This window comes from Eulemur rufifrons, chromosome 19, assembly GCF_041146395.1.
Source record: "Eulemur rufifrons isolate Redbay chromosome 19, OSU_ERuf_1, whole genome shotgun sequence".
NCBI lineage: Eukaryota > Metazoa > Chordata > Mammalia > Primates > Lemuridae > Eulemur > Eulemur rufifrons.
The window spans coordinates 82,464,490-82,480,535 of record NC_091001.1 but is presented as its reverse complement, the minus strand read 5'-3'; the positions used below and the strand labels follow the sequence as shown (position 1 = coordinate 82,480,535).

Below are 16,046 nucleotides of genomic sequence, written 5' to 3'. Positions count from 1 at the left end.
TGCTTGTTAATTGTTTAATTCTACGAGGCTTAGAGATACAACAAAGTCAGTCGGTTTTAGTAACAAATTTATCCAACAAGAAAATTCTCTTAAAAACAAAAACGAAAAACCTCTAGATTAAATTTCCTGTAAGGATTTTGAGGCTCCCTGGAGATTGAGCAGTTAATTAATTCTTCACAGAAGAGTCTATACATGGAGGACTAACCAAATCCTAGCATTTGAAACTCCATGGGACAAAAAGAAATACTACAAACTCCAAAGGGGCCCTATATTTCAATTTTCCAGGAGCTGTTTATTTACTTTGTGTCTAACACTTTACCAATATCTAATAAACATAAAAATAGGATATCAAACCACTTCAGGCAATAAAAAGGAACGAAGTACTAATATATACTACAACAAGAACGAACCCTGAAAACATTATGCTAAGTGAAAGAAGCCTGGTAAAAGATCTTATACAAAATGTCCCAAATGGGCAAACCTATAGAGATAGAAGGTAGATTAGCGGTTGCCTAGGGCACTAAAATAAAATATTTTCCCATCAATAGCAATATTTGAGAGTGCTGATATGGGCCCATCTTTAAGGTATAATGTTAAGTGAAATCAAGGGGCAAACAGTGTCTATAGTATATGTTCATCTGTGTTCAAAAGGAAAACATACACTCACATCCTCTCATGCAGAGAGGCTGAGGAGTCAGTTGGCTTGGGCTCAAGTCTTAGCTTGGCTCTTACTATTGTCTCTCTGTGGCCTTTGGCAAGTCACTTAACTTTTCTAAACCCCAGTTTCTTCACCTAGAATATATGGACGATAATAGTACCTATTTTATAGGGCTTGGGGAAGGATTTAATGATGTAATACATGTGAAATAATCACTAATAAATGTTAGCTATTATAATTATGATTATTTTATGAAAGATTTAAAAGAAACTGTTAACACTGGTTGCCTACAGAGAGTATTTGGAGTCTTGAAATGAAAGGAAGACTATTTTTTTGTAATTAAAAAAAAAAAAAGGGAGCAACATATGCACTTTCTGGAAGTGAGCAATGAATGTGCCAAAGTGATGCCTGCCTAGTTAATACACAAGCGGAAATTATACCAACCTCTGTTTATATTACAAGATTGGCTTCTTAGTGGGTTTGTTCCAAGAACAAATCTGTCACAAGAACACACTGTCCCCACATCAAAACAAAGCCACAAATGCTATGTTACTGAAAATACAGACATGTCTCTTATGCTACATGCTCACTCCCATGTCACAAGGGTTAGAATACACTATTATCAAAAGACAAATAAACAACTATAGTCCTATAGGTAAGTACCTGTATGTAGAAAGGAATTCCAGCACTGCGCCTTGTAGCACAGAGTTTAGATGAAGGATCACTGCATTTAATTTCCTCTAAAACATTCCATAACCACTGTTCTGGTAGTTTTTGCAGACTCACACTGGGGCACCTAAAAGGCATATATAAGCAAACATTTGGAATTATCAGGTATCAAAAGGTAAAAGTACAGGTGGGAGAAGGTGAGGGGTAAAAACTTATTTATTAGGTACAATGAACACTATTCTGGTGATGGGCACACTACAAGCCATGACTTAAGCATTACACAAGGTATCCATGTAACAAAAACATTTTTACCCCCTTAATATTTTGAAATAAAAATATACATACATATAAAATAAAATTTTTAAAAAGGTAAAAGTATAAACTATTGATGTGCATTAACACTGTTGGAAAATAATAAATATAATTACATTTATTCTAGGGGTGGAACTAGAAAATGTTTTATTTATACGTTTCACCTACTTTCCTCTTTATTACGGGTCTTAGGATCTGAAGCTATTAAAGATTCCATTTCTTACAACAGATTCCATTTCTTTGTGTAAAGCATGTGTCTTATCTGCAAAATATTAATATGTTTTAATATGCAAGCTTGCAACCACACTCAAAATGTTCTGAAGGGCTGAGCATTGTGGCTCATGCTTGTAATCCTAGTACTTTGGGAGGCCAAGGTGAGAATCCCTTGAGGCCAGGAGTTCGAGACCAGCTCGAGCAACATAGAAAGACCCTCCTCCCCCCCCCCCCCCCCCCCCCGTCTCTCCAAAAAACAGAAAAATTAGCCAAGCATGGTGGCATGTGCCTATTGAGGCAGGAGGATCACTTGAGCCCAGGAGTTTGAGGCTGCAGTGAGCTATGATGACATCACTGCACTCTACCTCAGGCAATAAAGCAAAGCCTTGTCTCAAAAAAAAAAAGTTCTGAAGAAAGATGATCCAAGCTTTGCTTTTTTTTTTGCCTCCAAGCTCTCACAGAATAAACTGTAAGACTCAAGATTTCTAACAAAGAGAATATAACTTTGTAGTTTACTATAATTTATGTTCTATATTTCTAGGGATCATACATATTCAAAGAGTATACATTTTAAACCATATTTTAGAAATAATTTTTGTCAGTCTCAAAATGTGGTCTACTACAAATAAAACTTTCAACCAGATCCTGTGGAGAATTAAGAAAGCAAGTTATCTGGGAAGAAGCCTAAATATTTTGAGGTTATTTGAACATTCCATCAGTGAACTTCTGCTCTATTACATTATATATTACCCTAGAGTGCTTAAGAACATTTAATTTTTTTTTTAATTTTTAAACCCTACTAGATTGTATAACATTATCCCAAGAAACAGCAAATTCAGTGGTAGGTAGACACAATTATCTTAGGAGGAAAGTACCGGGATTTAACTGAAATTAATATATGAAAATAAAAAATAAAAATCCAAAGGAAAAATGCTTTTTAAAATTGAGGAAGACATTCTGCAGAAAGATAACTGATTTTCAATTTGTAATGAGAATAAAATCACTTAGAAACACATTTGGGATTTTTTTTTCCTTCATTCTAGTTTGGCATAAAACTGACAACTTTAGTTTCTAAGTAAACATTCCAAATAGCAACTCAAATTCAGCTGTATGATTCACATATATATATAATTAATACTACTTTAAAGTAGGCATTTTTAAAAGTTTGACATGAACCTAAAAAATATTATTTCAGCCATAAATACTACAATCCCTTCTCCTTACTCCTAGCAGGCTCTATGACTTTAAAAGTTTCCTTTTAACATGGCTTAAAATCGATCATATCAGCCCTACTTCTACTACTCTCCTGTCCTCAGCCACCAAAACCAGTTATCAAAAATCTCAATCACTAGATTAAATGAGATTCAAAGACCTAACAACAAAATGCAATGTGTCAACCCCACGTAGATCCTAATCTGAACAAACCAAATGCAAAAAAGATATTGTCGGCCGGGCGCAGTGGCTCACGCCTGTAATCCTAGCACTCTGGGAGGCCGAGGCCGGTGGATCGCTCGAGGTCAGGAGTTCGAGACCAGCCTGAGCAAGAGCGAGACCCCCGTCTCTACTAAAAAATAGAAAGAAATTATCTGGCCCACTAAAATATATATATAGAAAAAATTAGCCGGGCATGGTGGCACATGCCTGTAGTCCCAGCTACTCGGGGGGCTGAGGCAGTAGGATCACTTGAGCCCAGGAGTTTGAGGTTGCTGTGAGCTGGGCTGACGCCACGGCACTCTAGCCCGAGCAACAGAGTGAGACTCTGTCTCAAAAAAAAACAAAACAAAACAAAAGAAAATGATATTGTCAAATAATAGAAGAAATTTATGCATGTACTAAATATTAGATGAAAAGAAGAAATTATTTATAGGATATGCCCATGGCATTGTGGACAAGGAAGAAAGTGTCCGTATTTTAGAGATGCATACTGAAGTATAGAGGAATAAAAAATCACAAATCGGGGATGTACTTTACAATACTTCAGCAAACTAAAAGGGGTAGATGAAGCAATTGCAGCAAAACTTTGATCATTATTGAATCTAGATGATGGCTAAAGGCAGTTCAATATACTGGTCTCTCTACTTTAAAACATATGTGCATATACACATTTATATGTTCAAAATTTTTAATAAAAAAATTCCCATACTTTTATATTTTTAAGGATTAAAGTTACTTTCCAATCATTAGAGATTTTGTATCTTTTTAAAATTAAGATAAATGCTTTGTGCTTCATGAAATAATTTCTCTAGTTTATTACTAACATTGCCAGCTTAGAATAATCCTCACATTTGCCCAATCAAAAGCTGAAATACAAATTCCTCAGAGCAATTACTTAAGTGTTAATGATACAGTTACAGATTACCACCTTCTTTTGTTCCTTCTTCACTGACAAAGAAAAAAATGTATATTTGGGTTAATTTAGTGTACAATGGGTGAGCAGGGAAAAAAAAAAGAATTAAAGCAAAAGTAATTTTTTTGTGATCTAACCACCCAAGAAAAAGCTGGAATTATAGAGGTAAAGAAAGTAAAAATTACTTGATCTAACATTATCTGTGGATTTCATTTATACTTGTATTTTCTTCTCTATCATAGAACCACAGGTAATTTAGAACTGGCTTATAGATAATGGTATAGTCTAGGGTCGAGCCTCCTGTAAGGATTCACTATGCAGGAAAAACTAAGGGGAAAAAGAAATTGCACGAGATGAACAGCACTTTCCTATTTCCTTAATTTCCTATTAAGTGCACTGAAATACATGGACACTAAATACCAGTTCAATAATGCTCCACAACACTGTCAGTGAGCCTTTCTCCTGGGCCTCCCTGAGCAGGCACACAGAGGTTCTAGCAAAACCGACCAATCCAAGAAGTCAGACATCTGGGATCGGAGTAAGCTATCTCACCATGCATCACCGTTCCCTTACATGAACTTACAATGGCTCTTTTTTTTTTTTGAGACAGAGTCTCTCTCTGTTGCCCAGGCTAGAGTGAGTGCCGTGGCGTCAGCCTAGCTCACAGCAACCTCAAACTCCTGAGCTCAAGCGATCCTCCTGTCTCAGCCTCCCGAGTAGCTGGGACTACAGGCATGCACCACCATGCCCGGCTAATTTTTCTATATATATTTTTAACTGTCCATATAATTTCTTTCTATTTTTGGTAGAGATGGGGTCTCGCTCTTGCTCAGGCTGGTCTCGAACTCCTGAGCTCAAACGATCCGCCCACCTCGGCCTCCCAGAGTGCTAGGATTACAGGCGTGAGCCACCACGCCCGGCCTATGGCTCTTGACTATTAACCAAATCTTCATCTATCTAACCCCTCTTCTATCTTGATCAAACCTTCTAGCTTGAAAGGTTGCCTATAACCTGGACCCTACCCTCCTAATTAAATCTAAACTTAACTTTTCCAAATTCTTACCCAAACCTTCGGTTCTAATAAGGCTGTTCTCTTTGCTGGTTCCCATATTAACATGCAAAACACACACACAAACAAACAAACAAACAAACAAAAACACACCTCCCCAAACACCCCATATTCCCAACTAAGCATTTGCTCATGAATCTCCACATATATCCCTATTGATCCAAATTGATGAAACTCCCTCCAAATACTGCATCTCACAAGGACCTTTCCTTTCTCTAACCTAATTTACTTGAAGCAACTTCTAGTATAAGGTGTATAGGGGATCAATTCTATGTCATGGAAGGAGTGGAATTTGAGCTGGACTTTGAAGGCAGAATGGTGGAAGGCCAATATATGTGGAATTGAGGAAGTAGAAGATGAGAAGACTGGAGAAAGAGCTAAATCAAGGCCCCAGAGGCAACTCTCTGATTTAGATTCTTGGCTAGTATAACTGTAAACAGTTAACCAGGCCTATTTATTCCCTTGAGTATTGCATACTAAAGACCAAATGCTCCTTGTCAACTTGGGGAATTTGAAAACAAAGGCCAGAAGAATGTTCTACAAGGTCAAGGCTGGCCAAGTGCCCTCAACAGAGCCCTCTCTCTGCCCATTGCCAAGGACCCAGGAACCCTAGGAGCTCTGGGAAATGCTCCAGGCACCAGCTCCTTCCATTTAGTCCAAACCTTCTTGTTCTGCTCTGGAATTCCCCATGATCAAACCAGCTTTTCTTCAGAATCCTTTAACTGTCCGGTTTCCAATTTGGATGTTGCCATTGGATCCTATTCCTCTGATTCCCTTGCTTCTTAGCTATGCACCTCTCCCAGGCCAGTCCTGCCCCCAGAGCCATATAAGAGAATTTAGTCCAATAACAGAACTCTCATCCTTTACACATTTAAATCATTATACTGGAAATATATTTGCCTGCCACAAAAGAAAGAAAAACAAGTATCTACTGAATGCCTATTATATGTCAGGTATGACATCAGGCTTGGCATCAGGCTTTTCACATCTTACTTCATTCTTACAACAAACTGTGAGAAGGTATTATTTTTCCCAACTGGTAGATAAGAGAGAGTATAGAACAATGGTTAGGAACACAGAGTATGGAGTCAAGTTAGCTGGTTTAGAATCCTTTCTCGGCCACCTAATAGCTGTATGATTCGAGGCAAATTACTAAACTCCATTTCCCACTTTTCTCTACTATAAAATGAAGGTTGTGGGGAAGATTAGTTAATTCTTGTAAGATGTTTAATAAGTTCTTGATAGTTAATAATAATAGATTAATAGATAATAATTATCTATTGTTATGAGAAAAGCAAGTTTTAAAGAGTTAATAGAATTTCTGATAGAGATGAAACAGCTGGGTTTCCATCTTGACAGGACATCCACCCAACACATAACACATATTCATAATACCCAAAAAATACAAATAGAAACCCCAAAACCATTTGAGTTCAAAAATAAAATAATCATCTGGGTAAAACTGAATAGAAATGCAAAGCAGCGAGTGTGTTGATACCAGAGACCCGCTGGGTTACAGATTCAGAAGCAGCAGTGGTGGCCGAGAAGTCTGTTCCTATGGGGTAAAACAGGGAATTTCACTGACCTCCTCCCTCATGGAAAGAGACTGAAAAAGGGCTATTGCCAAGAGCTGCACTAGTAGGAAAAGCCAGAGGCACAGGGAGCCTCTGAACCAGGCCGACTGCTAACTCTGTGACCACATCTGTGTGTGATATCCCCATATCACTGTGGAGTGGCAAACCCAAAATACCACTATCTAATCTAGTTCCTCTGATAGAGGGGAATGAATCAGAAAAGAAGAGAAGAAAGGAGAGAAGAGGGAAAGGGAGAGGGAGAGGGAGAGGGAGGGAGAGAGATAAAAGAAAAGAAAAGAAAAGAAAAGAAAGAAAAGAAAAGAAAAGAAAAGAAAGGAAAGGAAAGGAAGAAGGAAGGGAAGGAGGGAAGGAGGGAGGGAAAAGAAAAGAAAGAAAAGAGAGAAAGAGAGAAAAAGAAAGAAAGAAAGAAAGGAAAAAGAAAAAGGCTCCCAATCATAGACAGCAACCCGAAATTCAAGATACAGATATAAATTTTATATTAAGAAAGACAATCTAAAAAAATCAGTAACAGAACATAAATTCACTCCATATGATACTAACTTTATGGAGCAGTCTGACAAAGACCTTAAACTAACTATGTTTAGTCTACTCAAGAGATAAATGAAGGAATAATTTCTATTTAAGAAAAGCAAGAAATTATAAAAAATAGGCCATACTAAAGTAAGAACAATCTCTAATAAAAATATCAGAAATGCTGGAAATAAAAATATACTTTCAAAATTTAAAAAAACAACAGATAAAATGAATTCTAGGGAATCAGTAACTTACAAGACAGTTTTCTGGGAAATTTACCCAAAATAGTATACAGAATGACAAAAATATAAAATATATACCATGTGTATATGTGTGTATATATGGGATAGTTTGAAAGAATCAAACATAAATCTAACAGGAGTTACAGAAAACAGGAATAGAATGACTATTAGAAAAAAATGCTCAAAGAAATGGTATTTATAAATTTTGCACTATTGAAGAAAATCAAAGGGCTCAGATTCAACATACATTCCAAGTACCTATTCCAAGTAAAAAAAAATCCATACCTAGACATAGCATAGTGAAATTGTCACCCCAAAAAAAAAAAAACCCCAAAAACCCACAAGAGATTTAAGCAAAAAATAGGCTATCTACAAAGGAACATCAATTATATCAAACACAAGTTTCTCACTGGCAATAATAAAAGTATTGAAGGAAAATAACTGTCAACCAGAATCCTATAACCTGTTAAACTACATTCAAAAGTCGAGGTAAAAGGAAGACAATTTGAAATATAGGAAAAGTAAAACTTCCTCCCAAAGACTCTCACTAAAAGAAATTCTAAACGATGTATTTCAGCACAGTTAAGTAAACCCAAAGTAGTCTCAATGGGGTGCCTACTAGATATCTCAAACTTAACCATGACCCAGACTAAACTCCTGATCTTCCTCCAAAAACCTACTATACCCACAGCCTTCCCCATCCTAATAAATGAGTAACAAATCTATCTCTTCAGAGGCTCAGGCCAAAAACTATGTAGTCATTCTTAGTGTTAAATACCAAATCTAATCTGTCAACACATTTTGTTTGCTCTACCTTCAAATTACATCCAGATTCAGATCACTTTTCACTCTCCACCACTATCCAAGCCATCACCATCTCCTTCCTGAAGTATAGTATAAGTATACTGTAACCTCCTAACTGGTCTTTCTGCTTTCACTATTATAATCTATTTGAACACAGCAGAGTAACCCTTTTAAAAGGCCAGATCGTATTACTCTTCTGTTCACAAACCCTCCAATGGCTCCCTATATTATTCAGAGTAAAAGTTAAAGTCCTTACACAGTATCTTAGACTGTCAAGTCCCCATTACCTCTCTGATCTCATCTTCTACAACTCTTTCCCTTGCTCACATGACTCCAGTCATAAATGGTTTACCCAAAGTTCTTTAAATATCCTAAATCCATGCCTCTCAGGATTTTGCACCTGACATTCTCTCTGCCTTGAATGTTCTTCTCCAGGTATTTACATTGTAGCTATACAACTGTTGTTGCACATTCAAATATTTCACACTAATTTTTTAAAACTGGGTAAAATAAAGGGTTACGGAAGATAAAGTTAAATAATTTGGCCAAGGTTACATAGCAAATACATGGCAAAGAGAGAATTAAAATGCGGATTGACACCAAAACCCTTGCTTAATCAAAAGGCATTATTTCAAGGTGCCTGCCCTAAATGTTCAGTTACACATTTGGCTTGACCTGGTTCATGATAAAGATACTATCAACTCTCTATTATTTGCTTCTGTGGATTTCATCCTTTTATTTTAAAAGAGGATTATTAAACACCTACTAGTTGTTTTGTATTATGCTATGCCCTAAAAACAGAGCAGCAAAGTAAAAATTCCAAAAGGCACATAATTCAGAAAGCATTTTCAAGTGGCTTTGGAATTTCCTAATCATGTTTCATTCAGGTTATCTTTCAGATTGATTTTAATCCCTGAACAGCAACCATTAAGGTGGAGGTTAAAGTAGTTCTAAACAAATTGAGCAACATGGATGGAAAGCTAGCTGAAAAATTAAAATATCCTTTAGAAAATCCACTCAGTGGATAAACCATTTGTGCCTGACTTGAAGTGAACTGTGTTTCATTCATTTTGGAGGTACTCCCACTACCTGGGGGACTGGGGAAGTCTACTACTGTTGCTAAACTATTTTCTTACATTAACTGAATGATTCATGGTATCCTAAAGAAATTATTTCGCCTGCAAACACAAAACTAATCTCACATTTAAATATGAGGTGCATTTAAAGCCAATATATGAAATAAAATTCCCGGAAAAGTACCAAGACCCAACTTCCAGGAAACTAATAATGTGTAACCTCAACTGAGTAAGTGTAAGCCTCTGCCGGTATCTTTGTTTACCATATAATAATTTATTTACCAAGCTGTTATCACTAAGGGCTTTTAGTACAAAAAGGAAGAAAATCTTTTCTCTCCCCCAAAACACAGACTTTCATTTTGTTAAGTTTAAGAATAACTCTAAAAGAAAATTCATTCAAAAAGTAATTGTGTTGAGAAAAATATCAATAAAAACAAAACTATATATTTGCTAATTGCTAATAAACTTTTCCCTTACCATGGTTCCTTAGTTCCCTTTCCTTATTTTTCATTTGCCAACCATTTAAATAATTCTAAATAATGCCAAGAAAAAAATGAGTTTGTTTTTTGGGACAAAACCTGAATTTGTCCCTAACCTTGATACAAAGTAAATGATATGTGTTTACTCAAGATCTTTAGTCATCATCATCATCATCTGAATGAAAACAATAATAAATAATAATTTCAACAATAACAAACTCTTAGATTGTCTACTCAGAATAATGTGTTTTTGGATTCCTAAAACGCTACACAACACATATCAGAGTAAATGATACACAGGCAACCAAAGTGGGGGGCGATGATTAGTATGGGTCTAAAACACAAATACAAAGACATAAGAGCTGTATTCTTCCATACAGATGAAACTGAAAAACATTTACCTATCTACATATTTTTAAAAGTGAAACTTTTCAGGAAAGTAGATGGTAAGATAATCTGATAATATTAGAATGACCTCTAAACTTCTACCATATTAATGTTGTTATGAGGAATTCCATTTTTCTCAAACACCAAAGTCCAAAGATTTGCAAAGCAAAGCTTTTAGCTGTCTATTACATAAAAAGAATAATATAGTCTACTGACTTTGAACTGGGGGAGGGTTGAAGCAGCATACCCTTTAGATTTAGAAGACAAAAATTTATCTACAACATAAAAAAGGGGTATTTGCTTTCAAAAGCTACATGTTTTAAATATTCCACGACCTAATGTAAAATAATCTACTGATGACATTGAACAAACTGATCTAAGGTTCCAAGTACGGGTAGGAAAAATGTCAGGAGGATAAAGGTAGCTTAGAGAGGAATAGTATACTTTCTGGGAACAGAAACTTTACCTTCATTTATTTTATATATTCATGAGAATACATAAATTCTCAATTTCTCATCCAATGCCCTTCTCACTTCCATGCAACTCCATCATACACACGAGTACTTTATTTGTTCATAACCTTAAAGCTGCTTACTGGGGTCCATACATGTTCACGGTGATACAATTCCCAAGATATCTTTTATTTTTGTATCCATGTCGTTGGAGACTCTCAGAAAACAAAAAGATTTCAAGCAGGCACAAATCCAAACTTCTTATCCTGGCTCACAAAGCCCTACATATTAGGACAATCTCATCTTACATCAACTTCACCTTACATCATTCTGTCCTTTAATACGCCAAGGACTTCCACACTAGCTGTTCTCATTGCTTGAAAAGCTCTTCTCCAGAAAGCTGCTGCTTCTTATCATTCAGGCCTTGACTGAAATATTACTTAAGGAGGAAAGAGAAACTTTTCCTTACCACTGAATTTCATCCCATCAAAACACATTTTGCTATCAGATAATTTCTTATTATTTTCTCTGTTTTTCTTTTTAGTTTCTTATCATTTTCTATATTTCCTTTAAAATAAAAGCTCCAGCCAGGAGTGGTGGCTCATGCCTATAATCCCAGAACTCTGGGAGGCCAATGAGGGAGGATCATTTGAGGCCAGGATTTCAGACCAGCCTGGCCAACATAGCAAGACCCCATCTCTACAAAAATAATAATAATAAAAAAATTAGCCTAGACATAGCAGTATACATCTTTAGCCCCAGATACTTGGGAGACTGAGGCAGGAGGATCACTTGAGCCCAGGAGTTTGAGGTTACAGTGATCTATGATCGCACCACTGCACTCTAGCCTAGGTGACAGAGTGTCTCAAAAGAAAAAAGATAAAAATAAAATAAAATAAAATAAAATCTTCAGTATCCAGGACATACACTTTCCTGTCCATTTCTCTATTCCCAGCACCTAAAACAGGGCCTGGCACCTAATACGGAGCTAAATAAATATTTGTTGAATAAATGAATAACATATAATTTACCAACCCCGTTGAGTGTGCCATTCTAATAAAACAGGTTGACAAAGAAAGGGGGTATAGTAACTAGAAAAAAGAGTATAAACAAAAGTGTTTCCCAGTGACAAGAGGTACCACCATTAGAACCAGCAGGTCATTCAGCTGCTTGGTTTCCTGAAACAGGTATAAACAGATTCAGTGAATCTCCAAGGTCATGGCATTCATACAAAGATATTTTCTACCGAAATCCCCATGTAGCCTATCAAAATTAACTGTATTAACCTAAATGCTCCCTAAGAGATAATTTTTTCCCAAGATTCAAGAACAAAACCAAATATAGGCTTCTAAACCCAGTGTAGCTCAGGTTTATGTAAAGGGTTATTTAACTAAGGTTTGTATACTTGTGAACATGGGCAGAATTAATAAAACTATTAATATGTTTTATATGACCAATGTTTTGGGGAGCGGGGGGGTGGCTTTTTTGTTTGTTTTTTGAGACAGGGTCTCACTCTGCTACCCAGAGTGCAGTGGCGTCATCACAGCTGTCGCCTCAAACTCCTGGCTTCAAGAGATCCTCCTGAGTAGCTGGAACTACAGGCACTCACCACCACTCCCGGCTACTTTTTTGTTTGTTTGGCTTTTTTTTGTAGAGACAGGGTCTCATTATGTTGCTCAGGCTGGTCTCAAATTCCTGACCTCAAGCAATCCTCCTGCCTTGGCCTCCCAAAGTGTTAGAATTACAGGTGTGAGCCTCTGTGCTCTGCCTTCTTTTTTTTTTTTTTTTGAGACAAGGTCTCACTCTGTTGCCTAGGCTAGAGTTCATTGGCTATGGCTGCCTAGGCTAGAGGTCAGTGGCACAATCATAGCTCACTGTAACCTCAAACTCAAGTCATCCTCCTGCCTCAGCCTCCCGAGAAGCTGGGACTATAGGCGCACTCATCACCACATCCAGCTAAGTAAGTTTTAACAATAGATATACATTTAATCCAAAGTTATAATCTTTACCCTTCTCTCTTAAGGCTCGTTAGGCTTCAACTATTTCCTGTCTGGCGAACTTTCAAATATATACCTCCAGTCACAGTACCCAACTGTCCCTATTTGCTTGGGATGAGGAATTTCCCAGAATGCTGGACTTCCACTGCTGAAAAACTGAAGGAGTCCTGGGTCACTCTATCTCCAACGCTGAACCCTCTCCCAATCTCCTGACTTGTATTTCCAACTGTCTGCTATTCTGCTACCTAAGTAGCCTCCCATCACCACCTCAAACTCAACATGTCTAAAGCATTACTCTCCTTGCCACCAGGCCTTTCTTCTTGCCTGTTTTTTTTGTTTGTTTGTTTGTTTGTTTTGTTATTGGCATTCATTATTCTTCCCCTCACCCAGGACAGATAGCTCAGTAAGTGAACCTTGCCTCGGTCTTTAATTTCTGCCTTATAAATCAGTTAATTTACTTATCTAATCCCAAATATTAAAATGCTAGGCTGGAAATTCCTCTAAGAACAGGGCTGTGTTTTACCAGTATTTTTATGCTTTATAGTGCCTATCACATTTCCTTATTATAAAACAGTGATTAATAAATTTTTGTTGAACTGCTAATCTCTGAAACACCATGAAGTCCCAGAAAAACATCTGGATTCTAGAGCTGGCTCTGTCACCAACTAGTTGTGTGGCCATGGACACATCACTTGATTTCTCAGTGCCTAAGAATGAAAATGAAATTGTTAAAAAATGCTTTGAAAATTCAATGAGACATTATTTCCTGGGTTACTGTTACAAATAGAGAAGGCGATGACCTTAAAATATATAAGTACCAAAAGCTCCTGATAAGAATGTCCCCAAAACACCTCATTGTGGCCCCACATAAACTTTAGTCCCTTGTTCAGGTCTTCACATGCCTGACTTAGTTCCACAGAGTAAAATATGTCTTATTTAGACGCTAGTAATTGTCTCCAGGTTCACAATAACTCTGACCTACCACATCATACTCAAGGGTCAAAGAGAGCTCATCTAACACAGCATGTGGCACACAGTAGATGTTCAAGGAATCTTCTGTTGAATGATTAAACAAGGACCAACTAATGTTGGTGCTAGCTGCTAGACATTAGCTGTGCTTTCAGGTAGGCACAAAATTGAAAAACCAGCTGTAGAAAAGAAGGGCTGGAACTGAAAGGTTTTCCAATGGTGAGGTCACTGTGCCTATAAAAAACACAATACCCTAATCTCCAGTTCTGACTATTCAATGAACCTTCTGTCTGCTCCCCAGCAAAGAAAGAGAACTTTATAAGGAAGCAATTTCAAAACTTCAGAGTAGCTGGTGTTTATGACAATAGCAGGTGTTTATGATAATGAAGAAATTGAGAGGTAAAAATGGAACCATGCAAGGCTCCCAAGAACAATGCACCAAATCTTAGTTGTTTTGGTTTCTCATCACTCAATCCAGGAGTCAGCAAGGAAAAGGGAAAGCTTCCTAAGTGAAGCAGTCCTTGGTTCTTTGTGCGAACTCTATGCAGTCACCAACCACAGCCACAGGGAAACTCCAACATCCTGCTTCTGTTAGTGAATGCCTCTCCACGAAAAGAGAAGACACCCTCTTTGTCTGAAGGCTCTTTTCTTTTATTTGAGTATCATGTCAAATTTATACAAAATACAGTGTCCTAAGCCTCTGAGTACATCATAAAATTGCAAATTTCTTACAAGGGGTTCAAAGTTCATCATAAACAACCCACTAACACTAAATGTTATTAATCTACAAAATACTCATATAAGGTCAGTTTATCAGTTCTAAAGGAAGCTCACTAAAAATGTATCCAAGTTCCCCCAATTTTTCATTCTGGAAATCCCTAGACTTTCTCAATTAGAAACTAGAAAACATCACTACATTATACAATGAGTAGAAATTTTAAAAATGAAAAAAAAAATTTTTTAATTAAAAATAAATAAAAGCTGACAGGAAAGAGTTAGGGAGTTCTGTTGTTGTTTTCCTATACTAAATGCTATATGGCCTGAGCCCCTACTAAAAGTAACAGAAATGAACAGGCCAGGCCATAGCTGGTGTTCAGACCCTTCTGTTGTCTTGAACAGATCACTGAAGCAAATTATTGTTCCATAAACAGATTAGTCCAACTTCTATCCACAGGGCTATCTCACTCATAGCAGATAAGTATTCTAAGATAAGCATAAAACCCGCAGACTAAAATCAAATTACTTATGCTGTATACCCAACTAATTGGTCATTAGACTATTTTGTACCAATAAATCAGCTTCTCTGACTACAAAGTGGCTCTCCAATTGGCTTCATCCATCCACCCACGTACAGTAACACAGAGCTAGTTTTTGTTGAGTTCCGATTAGTTATATTACTATTGTTAATTGAAAAATGTTACCTTCATTTCCTCAAACTCTTTAAAAATGGTTATTTTCCCTAACATAGGGATTTTTCTGATCTCCAATTATTTCATAAGCTAAATTCTCCACTCCATTCATTCTTTGGTCAAGCATTATGTTTATTATTTCAAGGTTCATGTTTATTATTTCAATTAAACTAAACACTAACAGATGTGTGCAGGAAGACTGTGTGCCTGTGTGTGCACATTTTAAAAAGGGAACATAACCCTGAAGCATGGAGAAACTTTAAGCCTGAAAAATGATTTGCCCAAATGAGATCCAGTGAGAAAGCCACATATCAACAGAAGGCATCTTAACCTCCCTCACCACCATCAAATACCGTGGAGGCTTACTGCAGGCTAAAACATCAGGGGGCTATTTTGAAGCCTCAGGGCAGACACAGGCAATGATAACAATGACCAAATCTAAATTGAATTACCAATCAGAGGGCCATGGGGAGAAGGGCAAGATGGGTGGATTAAAAGAAGAGGCTGGAAGGATGTACCAGACCGTTGGTTCTCTTAATATTTAATACAACCATTCTCTGAGATCAAGGAGAAAAAATTAATACTAAAAAACTCTAAAACTTTACTAAAAAACCTGGGGTAGAGGTTACTGAGAACAAGTTTCCTCTGCTATCATGTCTAAATGTCAAAGCATTGTAAGGACTTTAAAAATGAGTGTTCAAATTTCCAGAAGGAAGGTAATATCTGACTCACCTATAGGAGTAGGCTTAAAAATAAAAATAAAAACTCAGAGATCACTAACAAGTAATAAAACAAAAACACAAAGACTTAGAATTTAAACATCAAGAGACATTCTAGTTGCCCCCATCCTTTTAA

General features: G+C 36.8%; 1 protein-coding gene across 1 annotated transcript in view; it reads right to left on the bottom strand.

Moving 5' to 3' along the window:
• The window catches only part of THADA (THADA armadillo repeat containing), a 307,357-nt gene that overhangs the window by 238,930 nt on the left and 52,381 nt on the right, over positions 1 to 16,046 (bottom strand). The window contains exon 24 of the mRNA XM_069494327.1: positions 1,322 to 1,454. Coding sequence (XP_069350428.1) covers positions 1,322 to 1,454 — 133 coding nt within the window. The remainder of the gene's footprint in view (positions 1 to 1,321; positions 1,455 to 16,046) is intronic.